Raw genomic sequence first — 24,914 nt, forward strand, 5'->3', positions numbered from 1 at the left:
AAAGCCCATCCCAGGCAGCTTAGAAGCTAATGGGCCAAAAACATGACCAATCTAATCTATGACTTGCTAAAAACAATTTCAGCAAATCCAACACCCATACACTGTAGAGCAGAATCAAGCATTCGTGTGGATAATGTCAGCAACTTTAGCTACCAGTTATCATTGGCTCAGACGGTAAAGCGTCTGTCTACAATGCAGGAGACCCAGGTTCAATCCCTGGGTTGGGAAGATCCCCTGGAGAAGGAAATGGCAATCCACTCCAATACTATTGCCTGGAAAATTCCAGGGACAGGAGAGCCTGGTAGGCTACAGTCCATGGGGTTGCAAAGAGTCAGACACGACTGAGCGACTTCACTTTCACTATTATTAACTCTCCTTTTTTAAAAAACTGAAAGACTTGACTAAGAAATCAGATAGGTATACATGCCTTTCCTAGGACTTCTTTAAATTCCTCTCTGTGGGATCTGAGAGACTGATCTGCAGAAGAGGGGGATATTTCGATTTATGGTACAACTGATTTTTTTTTCTTTCTTTTTTTTGGCCACACACTGTGGCACGTGTGATCCTGGTTCCCCAACCAGAGATTGAACCTGTGCCCCCTGCAGTGGAAGTGTGGAGTCTCAACCACTGGACCGCCAGGGAAATCCCTGACTTTGTCTTTAACTGGCAGTATAGGAAGACTTACAAAGGCAAAATCAAACTTGCAGAAATAGAGTTTCTGTCATGCGACAAAGAGTGTGATTCAATCATAAAAAAATGAAAGCTTAACAACGAAAGAAAGTTTGAGAAAAAACACATACCTGCTCTTTGGATGGCACCAGTAGCTCCTCAATCATCATGCTGTCCCGGGCGTAGGAGCTTCGGTTCAAGGTGTAAGACCTATCCGAGCTGAAGGAGCGGAGGCTGTTGTAGTTACAGTTAACCATTCAAGAGGGGGAGATGATGATGAGATGGGTAAAAGAACATTAATGCATGCAACTTTCGGAACAGGCAAGATGGCTCAAAATATCAACCAAAATTGCTCTTGAAAAGACATGGTCAAAAATGAACTTCCTTATACTTGAGGACATTTCTTAAGCTTAGATAACCTCATGATCAGGTTTTGTTTAAAATTAGGCTGTCTGGTATTCAGTCTGTGAGAAGATGAAATATAGGAAGACTTTGGATGTTTCTATGTGAGAGTTGAACCAACACGACAATTCAGAAGAACCAGATGACTCTAGGTAATTTGATAGCTGGAGAGATTTTTTCTTTGTTAAAATCTTCTTTGAGAGTCTCCTCTCTTTCTGGTCCGCATTCATCTGTCTCACACTATTTAATGGAATTATGTTGCTATAAATGCATCTGTTAATCAGAATTTGGGAACTAGACGCAGGTTTAACCTACTGAGAGCTCTGGTTTGCAATTGCTTCTCATGGAAAACATGAAGAAACAAGAAGTGTTATCCTGACATGATCTTTTTTGCCATCTTTCTGGCTGTGAAAAATTCAAATTCCATACACGATTATCTTGCCTTTTCTTACTGAACTCTTTTTAGCTTTGCTTCTTCTGCTCTTCTCCTTCCTAGTCCTTCTCAATATTCTATGCAGTCTCTGAACTTCCCAGAGTGCAGGACCCCTGATGTCCTAAACTGCCACTCACCACCTTGACCTCTACACTCATACCAAGAAGGCTTGGGGGATGGGAAAAATGGGTGAGGGTGGTCCAAAGGTATAAACTTCCAGTTATAAAATGAGTAAGACCTGAGGACTTACTGTACGGCATGCTGACTATAGTTTATAATACTGTTTCACATATTTGCAAGTTGCTAAGTGAGACCTTAAAATCTGTTAGCCTAAAAAGAACAAGTGTAACTATGTGTGGTGATGGGTGTTAACTAGACCTGTTATGGTGCTTGTTTTGCAATATATACAAATGTGGAACCACTATGTTATGTACCTGAAATTAATATAATGTTTATTTGTCAGTTATATTTTGATTTAAAAAAAAAAAGAAATCAATAGAGTAAGGGATCCTAGTAACTCTACATATATCCACGTATCTACATATATCTACATAATATCCAGGCAGACCGGGGTGGCAGCTCATATAAGCACTGACAGAACCCTGGTGATCCTTCAGGAACACAGAGCATGGAGTCTTGTGAGAAGCTGCTTCAAGGCCCCTTGCCTCCCTACCAGGTAGGTGGTCATGAGGTGGCTTCTCATTGGCTCCTGTTTTGAAAGCGGTCTGAGGCTTCCTGTCTCATCATCCTTGGAAGACAGCTGCAGAATACAAGAGTGCTGAGCCGGCCTTCTGGAATGGGCTCCTCAGCAATGGGGAAGCTCACAGCTAATGTGGTAGACATACAGCCCCTTTGGTTTCGGTGTCATCTTTCCTGGTGTGGAGGACAAGGACCACGGCAAGTCGGCCCCGCCTAGGGAGTAGTAAAGTGTCTGATCCAAACATGGCTGCTCGAATCTTTACCGGCAACACTGGTCAGACTTTGGCCTCAGCCCTGCTTTGTCTGTGCTTGTCAGAGAAAAGAGCAAAGGAGACATACCTAAGAAATGATTCTGTGCTTGCACAATATTTTGTGCAAGCACAGAATACTGAAGGCATATATGGATATATTTTGGATGCACTACAGACTATCCCAAAGCGGATATCTTTATATCAAGATACAGAGGCCCCTGAATGACAGGCTTTATTCCAAGTGTCTACACAAATGGCTCGGTATGTGCTCCTAGGATGAGAGCCTTACTTTCTCTAAGACAGACATCATTCTACAGAGTCATTATTAAGTGTTTTGAGCAGATACTTACTAAGTGACTATTATGGGCAGGACACAATATTAGAAATTGGATATAAAAGGAAAAAAAGAAAGTGAGCATTATCCTTGCATAGAGCCTACTTAGTAAGCCACGTGTCTCTGACCTCTTACATAGTCGGGCCTCCAGTGCCCAATCGTGACCCATCACTTTGTTCCCCCCTGTTTTTATTGCAAACTTTTGTTGTTGTTATTCCTGTTTCTAACCCCATGTCTCCTCTCAGATGCAATAAAAGCTTCCTAAAAGCAGGAATTGTCTTTCTACTTTCTAACTCAACACTATCTAACAGAACTTTCTTTTCCAACAGAGTGACGGACATGTACTCAATCTGCACTGATCAATACAGATATTAATTTCTCTAAATTATGGTTCCCATGGTAGATAATAATATTGGTGGTACATGAGATGGTTTTATTGTACATGTGAACAAATACTTAAAAGTTTTTTTTAATGTTTACACATTAATTTTAAGTTTAGTCCTTAAACATATCTAAGATGTATTGATTAAAAAAAAAAAATCGTCTTTCTTTCAACTACTGTAGGAATGTGAATGAAAGAACAGAGCCTAGAATTGGGAGCCATCAGTGGAAACATCTAAAGATGTCTTCATTTGACAATTCCTACTCCTGACCAACTTACATTAGGCAGATGGAGAGCCCGTTAAAGGCATCAAGCTTCAGCGTGAATCCTAACACATCGAAGTGCTTTCAGCTACTTAAATGAGAGATTATTTGCATGAGGGTCTGGAAAGCATTACACTGTTTTTCACTGAGGTCAACGATATTATTTTTAGCCATCGGTATACCCTAAGTGTTAAGCAGAGGAAGTGTTAGAAAAACACATGCCTCAGAATTCTGAAGTTTATGTGCCTAGCACACTTCAAAGATAACAGCACTCAGCAAACAAACAGTCCTCCCAGTCAAGACTCTGCCTATAAACCCAGGGCGATCTCTCCAGTTACTTCATGCACTACACAACTTTTATGCTAAGGGAAATAAATTCCTCATGTATTCAGTCAACTTTGCATAAGTAACATTATTTATTACACATTTAGCTACTTGCTTATTTTCTCAAATCGCAAAACTGATTTTCTAAAGCTGAGCAGAGAAATAAAAAAAGAAGCAGCACATGGCAGCATAGCACAGCATAGCACAATGCCGAGAAAACAAAGACGAGAAAATGAGCTGGGAAAGGCGGAGAAACACCATCAAAGCGTCATATCTTCTTACCTGATCTTGGGACTATTTTTAAGTATTTTTAGAAAAAACAGGAGAAGTAGAAAGCAAAAAAAAAATCAGACAGGAAAAAAGAAAAAAAAATGTTATGGTTGGATGAGTTACACATTTAATGTATTCCTTTTTAAATGTTACACTCAGAATATTATACTGGGTAATACTCTAACAGTACTTTAAAAAACACATCAGCTTTAGAGATTTTTTTAAATTTGCCTCTGAGCATAACATCAGTTGCCAATGTCAAAAAATGAGTTACATATAATAGCAACAAAGAGGAATGGTGCAATCCAGACTAGAAGTATGAAAGCCTCACAACTGTCTTGTGGAAAGTTTATAAGAGACAATATTCTGGTTTCATCTCTCACTGGAGGTCAGCTGCTACAATCCCCTACACGCAAATGACTGAGTCATGAAATGTAGCTTCTATGTATTATCTGAGGAAGCGAATCAGCTAGTTATTGGATTACTAAAGCTATTAAGTCTCTAAACAGAAGTTTTCCTTAAGGTCCTTTAAGATTCTGCATATTTTCAGCTGTAACTTGTTGTTATCTGTGATTAACTGAGATATGACATGTTTCTAGAAACTCATTTTCCTCTTGTCATTAATGACACCTGCTGCAATAAGCTTTTAAAGCCTTCTATAAATATATGTATAAAGTCAAAAGTTGATTAAGTTACATGAGGTTTCAAATTCTATTAAGAAAAAAAAAAAAAAGACTGACTCAAAGAAAAATCAATTCTGAGTCTAAACTATCCGTATCAACGACACTGAGAATAAACTCCCAGGTTTACTTTGTGGGAAGTGCCATTTACTATCAGACAACGAAACTTTTTACAACAAACTTTTAAACTATAGGAAAATGTCCCCAGGGCTCTAACTCAGAAGGTTTAATTATTAGCTTAAAAATAACTTGACTGTCAGCACACATGCTGTTAATCCAACCAGGGAAAAGAAGTCTCCAAATTCTGGACAAGGTCCTGTTCCTTTCAACCAGGTCAGGCTGGAGCCAAGGTTTTCCATGTACTAAAGCTTTATGCTTCAGTTTTCAGCCCTGAATTTGCCACCATTCCTGCCTCTGACTTTTGATCAAGTCACCGTTTCACCTTTAACATGTCCCTTGTAAACAAACGGCAGAGCTTTCGAAGAGATGCTCACACAGTTGCTAGACAATTCCAATAAGCGATACGTATTTTTTCCCAAGAATCCACTCTTTTAAGATCTTAAAAGTCACAATCATAAATTGTTCCTTCAGTCATGAAAAGAGTATAGTGAACAATCAACACAAATATTTCTTACTTATGGGAAAATGGGATTTTTCTTTCACTATGGAACAAAACTTATTTTTAAAACATGTGACCCAGATTGGTTTTCCTCACTCTGTCAGTGCACTCTTTTGCTACATTATGCTTGAAGCATGACTGCCAGGTAGGGAAAAACAGAACAAACAATTAACACGTTCACTCACATAAAATTAAAGACTGAAAACCACAAAAGAAAATAGCAGAGCATGTGTACGTTTCACCAAATTCACATCCTTACCCCGAGGGCACTTTTGGGGATAATGTGAAAAATGAAAATGGTTTCAGTTTATGACATCATGGTTGTTTTAAATTAACTGTGAGTAAAGAGCAACAGTGAAATACCTGGCAGAACGGGCCCCCAGACTAAAGCCCATGTAGCCCTCTGCAGGCAGAGAATCATCGCCCAGTTCCTTAAGGTCTTGTGGCCCAAGATACTTGTCCGTGTCGCCTGTCATTGCATCTTCACCTGCGGATGTACAAAGCAAGCCCGAATCAGAAGCTTCCTTTCTGAAAATGTGTCTGTCTGGGGAGAAAACTGCTCCTCCGGTCATTAGCTAATCATCCATTTTCTCATGTTTATTTCCCCCCATCCCCTGGATAATATTTGTAACTGCCCTTTAGAAAGAGAAAGTATAGGTAGAGGTTAGTTCATCATTTCAAGAGTGGATTTAAGCAGCAGAAAGAGCTCCTGGCACTAGGTACCAATTTTTAAACATTTCCATATCTCCTTGTCCCCGCCTCAAGCCCTAGCCGACTAGAAAGGTTCATGTCTTGTGTCAGCTCGAGTTTTCCTGGCCCGACCATGATGAGGGCAGTTTGTTTGAATGGACCTGGATTGCAAAATAAGAGGCATCTCTTCTTCCCTGTTCTGGAAATTTTATGTGGGAAGAGAACCAACTTTATTTTAAATGGTTTTCTCACAACCAGGATTTCAGTTTGGGGTTATGTAAATAACTGGCAAGTGATTTAATTTGAATTAGAACTGCTCAACTGGGGAACCTTGAAACACATCCACATTGAACTGTTTCGAAATCTATCAAATGAACAGCTCAGGACAGCTGCCCGGGTGCTTGAACCCTGCTCAGAAAGTGGCTCTACCCTCAACAGAGATCAAATCGGGGCTTCAACAGCTGGAAAGAAGCAAATTGTTCTCGAACCATCTATACAGAGTAAGTGCATAGAATATTTTTGCTAGCTACACAGGCATAACATGATCTCACGCGGAAAAAAAAAACACATTCCAGGAGTGACCGGGCAGGTTTTCCAGATGCCTTTTGCCCTCTGGGACATTTCCCATCCTTTACAAAATGTAGCATGGGCTGTGGAAAAGTTCCTTCCACAAATAGGCAAACTCTTTTCTCCTTTTTATGACTCGACTCTCGTTCTACTGGATACAAGCCTGGCTGGCTGAACAGGATTTCAAAGGCGTGTTATGTTTTCTGTTTTCTCAAAGGTAAGCGATTTCACCACTCCAGCTCTATTTTCCAATCCTTCATTCAGCATCGTTTATAATTTCCATTCATTTAAACTCAGGAAACCACAAGAGCTCAGCTTTTAAACTACCAATCAAGTCTAAAAATACATCATCAGCTACCGTTTTTGCAAGTGTAAAAACTAAACAGATCAGCTTTCTACAGCTACCCAGAACCAAGAGATTATTTTAAGTTACTTTACAGCTGGGCTATTCGCACACTTACTGTGGAGGAAACAGAAACAGCACACACTAAGTACAACTTAAAGAAAGATCTTACTCTGTGTTAAAGCCATTTCCACCAGGCTGGGCTGCTCAAATGTTTTCCTGATGTTTCCAGGAATTCCTGAGACAGTGATTTAGAATCTACCTCCAGATCAGCCCCCAAAAAACCAATCCTTGGGTTGGATCCACGGTCTTCACCACCACCTCCGAGTTCCTCTCAGCATCTTCGTCTCCTCGCCGGCAAGTGAAGAATTACACATCTTTTCCTATTCATCAGTGTTAACAGACTTTCAGCTTTTCAGATGGAAAAAAAAAAAAAAAAATCCCCCCAAATCTGGCCACATTTCATTGAGATCAAGATCCTTTTTGATCACTCCGAAGACATCCTTTTAAAACTCCTTCTGATTGGATTAACAACTCCTCTGGCAAGCCTCTAGCAGAACCGAATGGTGACATAAATGCGAGCCCCAGACTTATTTGTATGTAAATATGAGGACTGCTCCAGAGTAGACTTTCGGTAATTTGATACCAGTGCCCGGTGCCTAATCCGGGTAGCCGAGACAGCCTGAAATCTAGGGAGAGCCAGCAAGCGAGCCACTGCACTTAATGGGGAGGCGACTCTTCTCCAACCTGAAGAGAGAAACGGCCAAAGCAGGTAGAGAGGAAAAACAGGAGAAGAAAACAAAGAAGTGGCCCCGGCAGGGAGTGGCAGAGAGCTCCAGGCAAACTTTATAACTTTTTGTTCTCAGCTGGAAACACCAGGAGCCTGGGTTATTTATGGTCCCTGTCAGGTGGAAGGAGGGGAAAAAAAGAGAGAGAGAGAGGGGGAGGGAGGGCCTGCCCTCGGGTTGAGGTTGGGAAACTGTGGGGCAGAGAGAAGCAGCAAGAGCTCTCCAAGCAGTGCTGGAGAAAGCACTCATCACTGCTGTTTCTCTCTCGAGTGGGAGGAAAGGAGAAGTGAGACAAGCAGGGGAAATGGAGTGGAGGCTCTGTTTTATCTCCTGCACCAACTCTTTCATCTCTCTGATGGGATCAAAGTCACTAACTGGTCCTCCTTCCCTGAGGAGTCCCTGGAGAAGGCGAGAGGCGGAGGGAGCTTGGGTTGGCTGGGGAGGTCTTGGCTGCAAGGGGCTAGAGGCAGCTGAGAAGGAGCCTCTGTCACTGCATTGTTCCACTGTTCTCCTCTCTCTGGGCCTCCTGGCCTCCCTTCCCAGCTGCTCCACCCTGTTTCTGTTGGCAGTGGAGGGAAAAACTAGTGGGACTTCTGCATCTGCCATCTGGGCACTCGGGAGAGGCAATTTCAATTGCTTTCTCTCAGAACAGCTGAACAATCAGGCTAGAAAGGGCAAAAAGGTTTCGACATTGTCTTGGAGGAAGTAGGTGTGCAGCATCTTTTCATATTTTGCATCTATCTCTTGCACGGTTACCTAAATATGCAGAAGCATGAATCTGTAGAACTGATGAGGTGGGGAACAGATTTGCTGTTCCTGGATCAATGCATAAATAATGACTCATCTAATATTCAGACGATATGACACCTGGCGTTTGAATTCGATCCTCCCGGCTGTAATCAACATTGTAAATACCCAGAATGAGAAGGGAAGCCATTTATAATGCCTGATACATATTGAAAAATATCTCCCTCCCCAATAGTAATATAAACATAATAAAAAGAATCATTTCCAACTCTGAAGAATGGAAGAGGAAGTCATGGTTAAAATGGAGAAAATGTCTGAACTTTAACCTGTTTGCCACAGATGCACTTAAAATCCAACATACTAGGACCTCCCTGACAGTCAAGTGGTTAAGACTCTGTGCTTCCAAGGCAGAGGGCACAATTTCGATCCCTGGTGAGGAAACTCAGATCTCACATGCCACACGGTACGGCCAGAAAACGAAACAAACAAACAGCCCCCACCCCCAAACTACTCAGCAAAGTCTGATTCAACGGTGGTCACTCATTCAAGCTTCCTAACAAGGACTGCAAGAAAAGTTTCCTTCTTCGTGACTTCTTGACCAACTTCTGTCTGGCCACCCCTCCACACTCATCCTGCCCTTCTGTTACACAGAATTCTTTCAGTCCCTAGAATTTCTGGACGTCTTTAGACTTTGAGCCACTACCTAGGGTGTCTTCCTTTGATGGAACCTTCACCCCGCCTTCTTCACCTGAGTAATTTCTCCAGCCTTTGATTCTGGGCTGCCGTCTATGGGGTCGCACAGAGTTGGACACGACTGAAGTGACTTAGCAGCAGCAGCAGAACTCTTCTCATCCTCCACTCACCCTCTGGAGTGTCTCTCATGTGGGTTTCCCATATCAGAGTGTGTTGGCAGGAACAACGTCTGCTTCGTTTCTCCCGTGGGAGAGTAAGAACACACATTGTCCCGGGCTTGCCATATTGTAAGTGCTCCATCAATATTTTTGGAATTCATGATTGCTTTTATTAAATAGCTTGATGATTTTACTTTTTTCCCCCATCTACATGCCACAGCAGCTTTGTACTCTTCTGGCATGCCAAGCTTGGTGACTGGGATACAGTAAAATTTCAGTAAGTTTCTATCCTTTTTTACATCTCCTTCTTAGGCCTCAGAAATGCTCAGTATGAAGCCTACAGAAGCCCAGTGTTGGGATGGGGATGGGAGCTGTCAGTACATTTGGCCAATGACTAACGTGGTCTTATGAATATCAAGTAACCGTAATTAAGTAGTTATGCAGTCACCATTTTCGAATGGTGAAAATATTTCTTAAAAGGCACGGAATTTAGAAATAAAGGTGTTATTTTAATGCAGTTTAGTGTAGTAGGAATACTGTTGACTCTTGAGTCATACTTTCAAACTCTACTGAACCTTGGATATCAACGCTGCCTCTGTCCTAAGACCTCTTGGGGGGATTCAGTGAAATAACGCACAAAGAAAGGTGTAGTCAGCACTAACTGTTACTATTGTTCAGTAACATCTGCTTTCTTTAGTGCCCAAACATATGAACGCATGAACTCATATAATTAATATTTAAAATGCTAAGACTGATACTAGTCAGGGCAAAATCCCAACATAGCACCAAGTATCCCAGCTTTTCACTGCCTGACACAGAGCCTGGTTCATCACAGGTACTCAACAAATACCTGTTGATTGAATGAATGGATGAATAACATTAATACAACTCATTTTAATAAACAAAATATTCCATAATTATTGTATAGTAAAATACACGACTATACCAAAGGTTAGAAAGGAATAGATGAACTGTGTTGAGTGTCTGGTTAACTACTCTAATCCAAAAATATTTTTATTAGTAGCAGCTTCTGACCAACAGGGACAAATGCATATAAGCCAACAAAAGCAATTCTATGAACAAACAATACTCATACAATATCAGATATATTTAGTTAAAATACACATTACCAAACCCCATAAATTTTAGCTTACTAAGTCCTTGTGCAGGGCTTCCCTCATAGCTCAGTCAGTAAAGAATTTGCTTGCAATGCAGAAGACCCAGGTTTGATTCCTGGGTTTGGAAGTTCCCCTGGAGAAGGAAATGGCAATCCACTCCAGTATTCTTGTCTGGAGAATCTCATGAAAAGAGGAGCCTGGCAGGCTACAGTCCATGGGGTCGCAAGAGTCGGACATGACTTAGTGACTAAGCCACCACCACCAAGTACTTGTGTGGGCTTATGTTTCCTAGAAGCATCTGGTGCAATGGCACAACCATTGTGTTGAAGGTAAGTCTGACTATTTTCTGGCAAAGAGCGTGTGGTAGCTCGTGTCTAAAGATGCCCTCTCTACCCCATGCAGTGAACCAAGTTTCTGGTATCCATGCCTTGTATACTGCACTTGTTGACATTTGAGCTGGTTTGATTTTTGAACAGTAAAATGCAGAGGAAGTGATTTTACATGACTCTGAACTTTGAGTTCAGAGACACCTCGCAGTTTCTGCCTGAGTCTCTTTGGAGCGCTCGTTCCAAAGGGGAGGAGTCAATCCCAAGGCAAGAAATTTGAGTACCAAGAGGCCACCTCTTGTAAAGGTGTAAAGAAAGTCAAGGTAGCCCTATGGACAGAGATGCCAGTCAGTTCTCAGCTGTCCCGGCCATCCCAGTCGAGGTGACAGACCCTTGAATGATGCTGCCACATGGAACATCCCATCAAGTTACCCTCAGCTGCTATCTCACTGCAAACTTCTGAAAAGATCTTAAGAACCCAGCTGAGCCTCGTTAACTCACACAACCATGAGAGATGATGATACTAAATTAAACCACTGAGTTTAAGGTAATAAGTAGTGGGAACAGAGGCGGATGAGAAATGACAAGTTGCAGGAGTAAGGCAAAGCGGTCACACGCCGGTTGCCTAACGCACCGCTGGTCAGAGTGAACTCCGCAGTGGGGTATGTGATTAGTACAGACAAAGTTTGAGAAGAGCACATGGGCAAGCGCCACCCAAGGAAGCCTCGCCTGTTTGGAAGGGACTTTTTGCGCGCGCGCTCAGTTGTGTCTGACTCTTTGAGACCCCTTGAACAGTAGCCCGCCATGTTCCTCTGTCCGTGGGATCTCCCAGGCAAGAATACCGGAGGGGGTTGCCACTTCCTCCTCCAAGGGATCTTCCAGCCCATGTCTCTGGCATCTCCTGCACTGGCAGGGGGATTCTTTACCACTAAGCCACCTGGGAATCCCAGAAGGGACTTTATGCCTTTCAAAATTACAAGCCCTGATGTTCTTGTGTTAATCCATTTTTGACAATAAAATATCAGAGGCAGGAAAATGTTTAAAGGAGAATACAAAACACCCCAAATCTACCTCAGAGGCATTTCAGTTCCATTCCCCAGGTACCCCTCCTCCTAGTCCTTCTTCCATGACAAGGTGAAGAGAAGAGGCTTCCTATACTACAGTCAACCTTTCAAAGACCCATACACCCAGTCTGCCAGGAAATAATACAAAATATAATCAGGGACAAAGGGGAAAAAGAATATATTAAATGGTTATCACGACTGTGGTCGGTCACATTCCCTTTCAGAATTCAGCTCATTGGTCCAGGATCGGTACATGGGGGAATAAACTTAACACAACTTCCTTGCAATCTTTCATTATGCCACTAATACTTTTTTATGCTAAATAAATGAAACAGTCCTTGGCTTAATATGTAAATGTTTTCAAGCCCTAGGAGTTCTTTTCTTCTCTCTTCCCCCCTTTTTGTCCCTTCTAATCTTTACATCTTAATCTTTTCCAAGTATAATTCTCTTAAGACTGTCATTGAGGAATACTTTTGTTACTTTTCCAGGGGTTAAAGTTGTTTTCCTATCTGGTTGGGGACTAGAATCACAAAAAATGTTCCTTACGGTAACTATATCAAATTGTATTGTCAGAAACTTTGCTTATAAGTGTTTAATCCCTCTGATGTGAAATGCAGACTCTCCCCAAGGAATGTACTTTATAACATTAAAAAGCTGAAAATAATGGTACAAAATACCTCCAAATGAAATAATAGTAGACAAACCTCCAAATTACATGGGATTTTTTTTTTAAAGCTGGATTAAAAAGAAGAGGAAGACAGTCTCTATGCTCTAGTGATTTTTAAAAAGAGGTTGATTACTTCATAGAAGTCAGTCTTATCATCAATCTGTTAATGATCAGAATTGAGAGGGCAAATTTATTGTGCTTGTTCTGAAAAAAGGTGATTTTTTTTGATCATCAGATAGCAAAGAGAGGAAATGGATACTACTAGAAAATAAATCCTCTAGCCATTTCTAGTTTACATTATAGAACAGTAGAATGAGATCACATCGTTATAATCAACACCTGTATTTATTGAGCATTTACTCTGTTCTAGGCACTGTTTGGTGCTTTACAAGTATAATTCTCACCACAACCGTAGAGAATAGAATTGCTATCTCCATTTCAGGATAAAGAAAACCCAGGTCACAGTGGTAGAATAAATAGCTTGAGATCACTTAGAACATGGGGAATATTGGATTTAAAATCAGTTGGTTTGACTCCAGAGTCCTGCTTTTAACTACTGCCAAATTCTGTGCTACTGAACAAATACAACGAGAAATCGGTAAATGAAATGTCAGCTCTGTGAAGGCAGGGGTTTTCCTCTGTTTCGTTCCATATCAGTGCCCAAGAACAATGCCTGGCACATAGTAGGTGCTCAATAAATGTCTGTGATGAAAGCTCAGTGATTGCCCTTGGAGAAAGGAACTCTATTACTGGAGTAAGAAGCAGGGAGACTTACTTTTCACGGTAAACTCTTGTACCTTGGGAATTTTATACCACGTACATCTATCACCTATTCAAAAAATGAATAAAATTAACAAAACAAAACACAATACAGGGAGTGCAGATAAGCCATATAGGTTGTGTGTTCCGTACACTGGAAAAGGTATTTGACATATGTCAGTCTGCCAGGTAGACATTAAGATGTGTATGTGCACCAGCAAGTATCCAGCAAACACAGAAAGGAAACGATATAACATTTAACTGGCTTGCTTCTTGAAAGACATGGAAGAGAAGAAATCAAACAACAAGGCAGGAAGAAGGGGATGCTCATTATTAGCATGGTACTTCTGGTTGCTTCCCAATGTTCTAAAGCGGTGGGTCTAACCTGGGGGGTGCTTTCGAATTACCTGAAAACTTGCATTTCTGACAAGTTCCCAAGTGAATCTGATGCTGCTGGTCTGGGGAACACACTTTGAGGACCACTGATCTAAAGGATCCTAATAAATAAATGCCAGCGATGTAACGGCAGTACTGATCATAGAGCATTCAATGACTGTTTTCCTATTACTAGCATAATTAAAATATCAGCTTCAGCAAGTGAATTCAAGGAATGAGTGCGGTGTTTCTCAAATTTCAAGGGATACATTTTATCAAGTGTGGTGTTTCTCATATTTCATGGAACCTTGTGAAAATGCAGATGCTGATTCCATAGGTCTGGCACAGGCCCTGAGATTCTGCATGAACAAGCCCCCAGGCGACCTGCACCCCACTCTGAGTGGTGAGACAGTGGAACACTGGGCAAGGGCCTACCTATGTCAGGAGGAAAGCCAACTACTGCCTTTGAGGCATTTAGTCTCTAGTAATGCAGATAAGGCCAAGATAAAAACAAGGACACAAATCCTGTACTCCTCTTGCTGGTTTACAAAGATTGACTGCTTTGCATGTCCTACACACTGTGCTTGAATGTCTCACTTAATCCTCAGCCCTATGAAGCAGGTACTATTGTTTCCAGTTTATAGATGAAAAAACAGATTCAGAGTTACTATTCAAAACTCACACATTTAATTAGTGGTGGAATGTGGATTAGAACCCACAAGGTCAGGTTGCAAAGCCCAGGTACTTCTCCACTGCACCACCAGGAGAGAAGATGTGTGAAAGGCATTACAAATGCCTTTGTGCTATTACAAATGCCTTCCTCTGTGCTATCACAGGAGCACAGAGGAAGAGGGTAGCGCACTGGACTGTAGATCTGGTAGATGCTGAATGGAGGGTGTGTGAGTAAAGGCAGGAAGAGAAGGGCGGAAGGGGAAGTGGGCTATCCCAGGCCACAGGATATGCCTAGCGGGACAGAATGCTGGGGACTGACAGCAGCTGGCTTTACTAAAGTCACAGGCAACTGAGTTTTAGGAAATGGGTTGGTTGGGTTAGATTTTTAGGGTCCTTGAAATTGATTATAGACTACCAATTGTCATCCAAGTGACAAGCAACATAAACTCATCAGTGGGTGACAATGCAATGTCAACCCCCATTGCTTTGTTGTTGCTGTTTTAAACTGAAGCCCTAAATGCTCCAAGCTCTCCCTCTTCCTCCAGTATGCTCTCGGCCTAATTCTAATCCTATAGCAGGAAGAATACAGACAGTCGTATCCATCTGATAAAAAAAAAAATAAAAAAAGAGGGACTGCCATTTATCGAGCTCCTATTTTATGTTCATCACTGCTATAAATGTTTTATGAATATGTTACTTCTTTTCATCTTTCCAGAAATTCCACAGGGGATTATTATTAACCCCTTCAGAGACAAATAAAAACAGGTAAGACACAGCCCATTTTATGCTTTGAAGATTCAAATAAGGGGCATAAATACCCAGGTAATTTTAAAAAGAAAATCTTTTCCATCCATTCAAAACCTTATAATAGGATGTCCACCTCCCCTAATGTTTAGACAGTACATTTTCATCATGAAGGATCCAAATGACTCTGTTTGATCACGGTTTTCCCTCAACCTCTCAATATTTTCATTCTCAAAAAGCAGAGAAGCTGGAGTACGAAGGAAGAAGAATATGATAATATGAGGACACTGATCCAAGACGCTTCCATAAGCCTCTATCCTTCTCCATCAAAGGGAAGACAGACTGAAAATCACAATCACAGAAAACTAACCAACCTAATCACATGGACCACAGCCTTGCCTAACTCAACGAAACTATGAGTCATGCCATGGAGCGCCACCCAAGGTGGATGGGTCATGGTGGAGAGTTCTGACAAAATGTGGTCCACTGAAGAAGGGAATGGCAAACCACTTAAGTGTTCTTGCCTTAAGAACACCGTGAACAGTATGAAAAGGCAAAAAGATAGGGCACTGAAAGATGAACTCCCCAGGTTGGTAGGTGCCCAATATGCTACTGGAGATCAGTGGAGAAATAACTCCAGAAAGAATGAAGAGATGGAGCCAAAGCAAAAACAAAACCCAGTTGTGGATGTGACTGGTGATGGAAGCAAGGTCCAATACTATAAAGAGCAACACTGCATAGGAACCTGGAATGTCAGGTCCATGAATCAAGGCAAATTGGAAGTGGTCAAACAGGAGATGGCAAGAGTGAATGTCAACATTTTAGGAATCAGCAAATTAAAATGGACTGGAATGGATGAATTTAACTCAGATGACCATTATATCTACAAATGTGGGCAAGAATCCCTCAGAAGAAATGGAGTAGCCATCATAGTCAACAAAAGATTCTGAAATGCAGACTGGGATGCAATCTCAAAAATGGCACAAATCTCTGTTCGTTTCCAAGACAAACCATTCAATATCAGAGTAATCCTAGTCTGTGCCTAGACCAGTAATGCTAAAGAAGCTGAAGTTGAACAGTTCTATGAATACCTACAAGACCTTCTAGAACTAACACCCCAAAAAGATGTTCTTTTCATTATAGGGGACTGGAATGCAAAAGTAGGAAGTCAAGAATCAGGAGTAACAGGCAAATTTGGCCTTGTAGTACAGAATGAAGCAGGGCAAAGGCTAATAGAGTTCCGCCAAAAGAACACACTGGTCATAACAAACACCCTCTTCCAACAACACAAGAGACGACTCTACACATGGACATCACCAGACGGTCAACACCAAAATCAGACTGATATATTCTTTGCAGCCAAAGATGGAGAAGCTCTATACAGTCAGCAAAAACAAGATCAGGAGCTGACTGTGGCTCAGACCATGAACTCCTTATTGCTAAATTCAGACTTAAATTGAAGAAAGTAGGGAAACCACTAGACCATTCAAGTATGACCTAAATCAAATCCCTAATAATTATACAGTGGAAGTGAGAAATAGATTTAAGGGACTAAATCTGATAGACAGAGTATCTGAAGAACTATGGACAGAGGTTCTTGACATTGTAGAGGAGACAGGGAGCAAGACCATCCCCAAGAAAAAGAAATGTGAAAAGGCAAAATGGCTATCTGGGGAGGCCTTACAAATAGTTCTGAAAAGAAGAAGAGAAGCAAAAAGCAAAGGAGAAAAGGAAAGATATACCCATTTGAATGCAGATTTCCAAAGAACAGCAAGGAGAGATAAGAAAGCCTTCCTCAGTGATCAGTGCAAAGAAATAGAGGAAAACAACAGAATGGGAAAGCCTAGAGATCTCTTCAAGAAAATTAGAGATACCAAGGAAACATATGCAAAGATGGGCTTGATAAACGACAGAAATGGTATGGATCTAACAGAAGCAGAAGATATTAAGAAGAGGTGGCAAGAATACACAGAAGAGCTGGACAAAAAAGATCTTCACGACCAAGATAATCACGATGGTATGATCACTCATCTAGAGCCAGACATCCTGGAATGAGAAGTCAAGTGGGCCTTAGGAAGCATCACTATGAACAAAGCTAGTGGAGGTGATGGAATTCCAGTTGAGCTATTTCAAATCCTAAAAGTTGATGCTGTGAATGTGCTGCACTCAATATAACAGCAAATTTGGAAAACTCAGCAGTGGCCACAGGACTGGAAAAGGTCAGTTTTTACTCCAATCCCTAAGAAAGGCAATGCCAAAGAATGCTCAAATTACCACACAATTGCACTCATCTCACATGCTAGTAAAGTCATGCTCAAAATTCTCCAAGCCAGGCTTCAACAGTACAGGAACTGTGAACTTTCAGATGTTCAAGTTGCATTTAGAAAAGGCAGAGGAATCAGAGATCAAATTACTAACATCCATTGCATCATCAAAAAAGCAAGAGAGTTCCAGAAAAACATCTACTTCTGTTTTATTGACTATGTCAAAGCCTTTGACTGTGTGGATCACAACAAACTGTGGAAGATTCTGAAAGAGAGGGGAATACCAGACCACCTGACCTGCCTCTTGAGAAATCTGTATTCAGGTTAAGAAGCAACAGTTAGAACTGGACATGGAACAACAGACTGGTTCCAAACAGGAAAAGGAGTAAGTCAAGGTTGTATATTATCACTGTGCTTATTTAACTCATGTGCAGAGTACATCATGAGATACACTGGGCTGGATGAAGCACAAGCTGGAATCAATATTGCCGGGAGAAATATCAATAACCTCAGATATGCAAATGACACCACCCTTATGTTAGAAAGTGAAGAAGAACTTAAGAGCCTCTTGATGACAGTGGAAGAGGAGAGTGAATAAGTTGGCTTAAAGCTCAACATTCAGAAAATAGATCATGGCACCCAGCCCCATCACTTCATGGCAAACAGGTGGAGAAACAGTGGAAACAGTGGCAGACCTTATTTTCTTGGGCTCCAAAATCACAGCACATGGTGACTGCAGCCATGAAATTAAAAGACGCTTACTCCTTGGGAGAGAAGTTATGACCAACCTAGACAGCATATTAAAAAGCAGAGATGTTACTTTGCCAAGAAAGGTCCATCCATAGTCAAGGCTATGGTTTTTCCAGTAGTCATGTATGGATGTGAGAGTTGGACTATAAAGAAAGCTGAGCGCCAAAGAATTGATGCTTTTGAACTGTGGTGTTGGAGAAGACTATTGATAGTCCCTTGGACTGCAAGGATATAAGCAGTCCATCCTAAAGGAAATCGGTCCTGAATATTCATTGGAAAGACTATGTTGAAGCTGAAACTCCAATACTTTGGCCTCCTAATGCAAAGAGCTGACTCATTGGAAAAGACCCTGATGCTGGGAAAGACTGAAGGTGGGAGGAGAAGGGGACGACAGAGGATGTGATGGTTGGATGGCATCAGTGACTCAATGGACATGAGTTTGAGTAAACTCCAGGAGTTGGTGATGGACAGGGAGGCCTGGTGTGCTGCAGTCCATGGGGTTGCAAAGAGTTAGTCACAACTGAGCAAATGAATTGAACTGAACTGAACTGATCCACTCAAAGTGAAGTGAAAATCACTCAGTCATGTCTGACTCTTTGCGATCCCATGGACTCTTCAGTCCATGGAATTCTCCAGGCCAGAAATCTGGAGTAGGTAGCTGTTCCCTTCAAACTCTAGTTCTAAAAGTCTAATTCTGAGACTCACATAATAAATAAGTGGAAAGTTAGATTTCAGATCAGTGTGCATCTCATCTTTCATTTTGCAGTCTGGAGGAAGAGCTTGTATTAAGCAAGGATTCCTGTGCATTTCCTTCTCAAAAGGCGTGAGATCAATGGGGCAAGTTCAGACACTGTTAGATGAGCCAGGGTGACATGGGCGGTCTTAAGAAGCGTGTGTTATTTTATTTTATTTTTTGTTTCATCTCCTGATTTATTAACTAGTCATAGGCCCCATCAGTGACAGAGGCAGTCTTACTCTTGTAACAGTAGTTTTAAAAGTATGATTTTAACCCAGCTATAGACATTAACATGCTGCTGCTGCTAAGTCGCATCAGTCGTTTCCGACTCTGTGCGACCCCATAGATGGCACCCAACAGGCTCCTCCATCCCTGGGATTCTGCAGGCAAGAATACTGGAGTGGGTTGCCATTTCCTTCTCTGCGTGTGTCATTTTAAAGGATGAGTGTACCTCTCACGGGAGGGCCACCTGCTACCTTTTTCTTTCTTTCCCTAACTCCAGGTGCTGGTAAGATCCTGACTTCATACCTGGCCACAAAGGAACTGGGCTTAATGGCAAAGTTTGCACATCTCTTAAGCAATGACAAGAACAGGTCGTGTCATGGCACAAAAAAATGACTTTTCTATTCAGGCTGATTTTTTTTAAGTACAAAGTCAGTGTGACTCTCTGCTCTTACACATTATTCTGTTCTTTGTGGCTAGATGTACCTCTTTCTAAAAACTATTGCAGTTTACTATTCCTTAATCCAAATGAGATACAGTTTCCAAAGTAAGGACCCATGACTCAGTGTTGGACGCCTGCCAGATGGAGCAATGAAAAACATCCCCTGTGATCTTGGTTGGGTTAATAAACAAACCCATCCCAGAAAGGAAAAAGAATTCTGTGTCCTTCCTGTGAAGATCTAGAAAAAGACAATGCTGGGGCAGACACTATAATTTTTTCCTATTTTTATCAATACTCCTTAAGCCTAGTCCAGAAATTACTGTCAGTCACCTGAGGATGATGAGATGTTACAATGACTTGGGTCAAATGGAGACTAAAGAATAGAGACAGGATGCAGGTAGAGAGGAGTACAGGGTTACACTGATCTTATTAGCTAACATCTAATGCCACTTTTAAATAAGACCAGACAATGACTAGCTGCAAAGTAATACTGTGAAATCAGACACTAAAATGGTTCTTACTTATGGAGAAATTACATTGCTAAATTCAAGGTGGCTGTGTCATGCCAGTAAGTCCCTTCTGTTCGTTCTTTCTTAGCAATAAGTTTAGATTCAGCCCCACATCCAGACCTCATTGATCTTGGCTCTTCATTATGTATGTATATAAGAACTGTGTGTGCAAAGCACCAGAAGATGACCACTACCCTCAGGTATAAAGCAGTATAAGCATCATGTCTACTTGTGGGCTTGAATCTGGTCTCTCCTTCTCTGACACCTAAACCGCTTTTCACTGTGCAGAGCAGCAAACACCAGTTATTGATCTGTGTTCTATCTCCGACCTCTACCTAAAAGGTGTATACATACAAGGGAAAGACAGCCTGCGGTCAGTTCTCAGCCTCAGTGTGCTTCTGGCCCCGGTGCTTGGACCACCTCTTGCCATGTGTAACATCTTCCTGTTATCCAACCCCCTCCTTCCCGGCCCTCTGCCACCACGCTGCCATTCCCTGGCCAAGCATTCTCCGTGCTGACTTTCCCCTGTCACCCTCCACTTCTGGTTCTCTCTGTAGTAAGAGTCCAATTTGGGGGATGGGGGCAGAGGTGGTCACATGAGGACCCACTTTCCCATGAAGAAGCTCAGACTTCCCAGGTAGATGAGCAGAGACTAAAAGAAGTGGGAGTGGGAAGGAATCATATTCAAAATTACAACTTGTTTTGAGTGAATGAAAAGACCACCTATTGTACTTAATCAATAAACATTCTAATTCCCTGTCAGCTCTTAACTGACCCCTGTTCCCATTCATGCCATAGACTGCTCCGGCTGCGCATCTGTCATAGCTTTTAGGGGGGAAAAAAAAACTATATGAGAACTACTTATTCTGGGTCTGTATCCATATTATGAACATGGCAGCTGCTGTGGTCATCAGGGATTCCCAAATTGCCTGTGCTCATCTAACTGGACCGTCCCAGGGAAGTTTCTCCATGGACGCATCCACTAGAGCTCACTCTTCTGGTTTTCTCCCTCTGTTGTTCACCACTCCCTCTGGCATTCCTCTTCCTCTCAAATATCAGTGTGCCCAGAGTTTTCCATTCCTGCCTGTGCCCTGTCCTGGGATCCTCAGCCAGGTCAGTGCCCAGCTCCCCTGCCTCATGCTGAAGTCTTCTGTGAGCTCTTCCAGTCTCTGATGCTTTGACCCTGAACTTAGAACACTTCTTTCCAGTCCCCTCCCTTCTCCTCAACCCCCAAACTTCTGCTTGTTCACATTCTGTCTGTTCCATAAAATTCATCCTTCTTGAGGCCTCCAGTCATCTCCCCTTCTTTTGAATTTTCTTGTTATTTTCATATATTCTCTTACAGCATCTCACTGAAAGTAAAAAAAAAACCTAAATTCAAATTACAGTTTCATTGGCTATGTGAACCTGAACAAGTATTTTGAACCCCTTTAGGCTCGGATTCCTTAATGCAAGTGAGGGCTAATAAAACTTTAGATTAGGGCTTTGAATTAGGACTAAATGTAAACTAGGAGTAAGAATAGTTCCAAAACGGCTCTCAACTACTTTGAGAAGATTAAGTAAGATAAAGTGCCTTGTAACTAACATTCATGGAGATGTCTGGGTTAACCTTTATCAGTTCAGTTCAGTCGCATCCGACTCTTTATGACCCCATGGACTGCAGCACGCCAGGCCTCCCTGTCCATCAACAACTCCCAGAGCTTACTCAAACTCATGCCCATTGAATCGGTGATGTCATCCAACCATTTCATCCTCTGTCTTCCCCTTCTCCCGCCTTTAATCGTTCCCGGCATCAGGGTCTTTTCAAATGTTAGTTCTTCACATCACGTGGCCAAAGTACTGGAGTTTCAGCTTCAGCATTAGTCTTTCCAAAGAATATTCAGGACTGATTTCCTTTAGGATGGACTGGTTGGATCTCCTTGCAGTCCAAGGGACTCTCAAAGAGTCTTTTCCAACACCACAGTTCAAAAGCATCAATTCTTTGGTGCTCAGCTTTCTTTATAGTTCAAATCTCACATCCATACATGACCACTGGGAAAAACCATAGCTTTGACTAGATGGGCCTTGTTGGAAAAGTAATGTCTCTGCTTTTTAATATGCTGTCTAGGTTGGTCATAACTTTCCTTCTAAGGAGCAAGTATCTTTTAAAAATTTCATGGCTGTAGTCACCATCTGCAGTGATTTTGGAGCCCCCCAAAATAAAGTCTGTCACTGTTTCCACTGTTTCTCCACCTATTTGCCATGAAGTGATGGGACTGGATGCCATGATCTTAGTTTTCTGACTGTTGAATTTTAAGCCAAGTTTTTCACTCTCCTCTTTCACTTTCATCAAGAGGCTCTTTAGCTCTTCTTTGCTCTCTGCCATAAGGGTGGTGTCATCTGCATATCTGAGGTTATTGATATTTCTCTTGGCAATCTTGATTCCAGTTTCTGCTTCATCCAGCCCAGGATTTCTCATGATGTACTCAGCATATAAGTTAAATAAGCAGGGTGACAATATACAGCCTTGACTTACTCCTTTCCCAATTTGGAACCAGTCTGTTGTTCCATGTCCAGTTCTAACTGTTGCTTCCTGACCTGCATACAGACTTCTCAGGAGGCAGGTCAGGTGGTCTGGTATTCCCATCTCTTTCAAAATTTTCCACAGTTTGTTGTGGTCCACACAGTCAAAGGCTTTGGTATAGTCAATAAAGCAGAAGTAGATGTTTTTATGGAACTCTTTTGCTTTTTTGATGATCCATTGGATGTTGGCAATTTGATCTCTGGTTCCTCTGCCTTTTCTAAATGCATCTTGAACATCTGGAAGTTCACAGTTCACGTACTGTTGAAGCCTGGCTTGGAGAATTTTGAGCATTACTTTGCTGGCGTGTGAGATGAGTGCAATTGTGCGGTAGTTTGAGCATTCCTTGGCATTGTCTTTCTTTGGGACTGGAATAAAAACTGACCTTTTCCTGTCCTGTGACCACTGCTGAGTTTTCCAAATTTGCTGGCATATTGAGTACAGCACATTCACAGCATCATCTTTTAGGATTTGAAATAGCTCTCTGTGCTAACCTTTATGGTGAAGTGAAGTCACTCAGTCGTATCCGACTCTTTGTGACCCCATGGACTGTAGCCTACCAGGCTTCTCTTTCTAGGCAAGACTACTGGAGTGGGTTGTCATTTCCTTTTCCAGGGGATCTTCCCGACCCAGGGATGGAACCCAGGTCTCCTGCATTGTAGACAGATGCTTTTACCCTCTGAGCCACCAGATAAGCCCATTATCTTATTTACAACCTACAATAATCCAATTGTTTTAGGACACTTATCTAAATGACCTGGATGTTAGAGGTTAGAATCTGGGATTCCACTATAAGCCCCTGCACTGATTTGTGTGACCTTGACCAAGGTCTTTAACCTTGCTGGAACTTATTTTCACATCTATAAAATGGGGATACCAATGGCTCTAAATTAGAGGGTCACTGTGAGGCTTAAACAACATAGTACATGAAGTGTATGGTGCTTAATGCCTAGAACATAGAAAGGGCTCAATAAATGGTAAGTACCTTGTGTGTGTCATTGGGAGCTTTCATTTATATTGACTCCTAGGTGGGGACGAGGTGGGGTGGAGAAGGACAGAGACGCAGGTAAATGTGTGGCAGCAGCCCCCTGCGTGAGGACTCCTGTGTATGTGTCCTAAGTGCTCGGATAGTGATACAGACAGCTCTGCTTCCATGGCGAGAACAGCCTACTTTGGAAGAACATAAAATTAACCCCAAGTTGGCAAATGACAGTCTGGGCAAAATCCAGTCCCCTGCCTGTTTTTGTAAATCAAGTTTTATTGGCCACATCCCTGCTCATTTGTTCTGTTAGCTATTGGGGCTACCATGGCAGAGTTGAACAGTTAGGACACAGACCATGCGGCCTGAAAAATTGAAAATATTAACTGTTGGCCCTTGCCAGAAAAAGCTTGCTTTTCTGAAACTGATGACTAATATATTGAGAGGAGTATTAGGAAGAAATCAAAAAGTGTGATTGAGAGAATGCAAAAGAGGAACCAGGGGCGATATTTACACAGAATTCACTGACCACGGAAAGGCTGTGAGTTTTACTCTAAGTACATTGTAAAGCCTTGGGAAGTTTTTATTTTACTGTTGTATTTGTACTAGTTTGAGGGTGTATGTGTATTATTTAGAAGACGTGGCTACTTTTATTTTGAAATACAGCAACTGGACAAATGAGTACACGACATGCAACATACATTTGAACAGACTGTTATAAAATAAACACCACAGAGGTTAAGACATAGAACATCAGCACCTCAGAAGCCACCGCCCACATTCTTATCCCATCACAGCCTCCTCCTGCCTCCTTCTGCTGTTATTATAGCTCTCTTTACATTATTTTCCTGGTTTTTTGTAGCCTCACTCTCTAATTTTATAATCCTAGTTTAGTGCTACCTGGTGGTGAAGAATTCTATTATCTTTGCATAAGGTACAACTTAGCAGCTAAAATCCTAGGTTTACACCCTACAGAAATATACATATATGTATATGTATCAGGAAACATATATAAGATTTATAGCAGCTTTGTTTGCAACAACCCCACACTGGAGACAACCCATGCTTCCATCCACAGGAGAATGGATAACTGAATTATGATCCAGGCATATGGAATAATATATAGAAATGAAAACAAATGAACTACAGTTATATACAACAATATGAATGAATCTTTAAAACCTAGCTATGAGCTTCAGAGATCAAACCAGTCAATCCTAAAGGAAATCAACCCTGAATATTCATTGGAAGGACTGATGTTGAAGCTCCAATACTTTGGCTACCTGATGTGAAGAGCTGACTCACTGGAAAAGACCCTGATGCTGGGAAAGGTTGAGGGCAGGAGGAGAAGGGGGTGACAGAGGATGAGATAGTTGGATGGCATCACTGACTCAATGGACATGAGTGTGAACAAA

The 24,914-nt window shown here is 41.7% G+C and overlaps 1 protein-coding gene across 7 annotated transcripts in view; it reads right to left on the bottom strand.

The window, feature by feature from the left end:
* Positions 1 to 24,914, bottom strand: part of ANK3 (ankyrin 3) — a 375,167-nt gene that overhangs the window by 110,028 nt on the left and 240,225 nt on the right. For 3 of the 7 annotated variants that reach the window (XM_027530607.1, XM_027530610.1, XM_027530608.1), the window contains exons 24-25: positions 5,690 to 5,813; positions 801 to 903 (exon numbers count right to left, since the gene is read on the bottom strand). In XM_027530607.1, the coding sequence (XP_027386408.1) occupies positions 801 to 903; positions 5,690 to 5,813 (227 nt within the window). Of the gene's footprint in view, positions 1 to 800; positions 904 to 5,689; positions 5,814 to 7,098; positions 7,795 to 13,262; positions 13,317 to 24,914 lie in introns of those variants that run through there. The other 4 variants (XM_027530609.1, XM_027530611.1, XM_027530612.1 and 1 more) reach the window with 3 other exon arrangements.

Source organism: Bos indicus x Bos taurus, chromosome 28 (genome assembly GCF_003369695.1).
Source record: "Bos indicus x Bos taurus breed Angus x Brahman F1 hybrid chromosome 28, Bos_hybrid_MaternalHap_v2.0, whole genome shotgun sequence".
Classification (NCBI taxonomy): domain Eukaryota; kingdom Metazoa; phylum Chordata; class Mammalia; order Artiodactyla; family Bovidae; genus Bos; species Bos indicus x Bos taurus.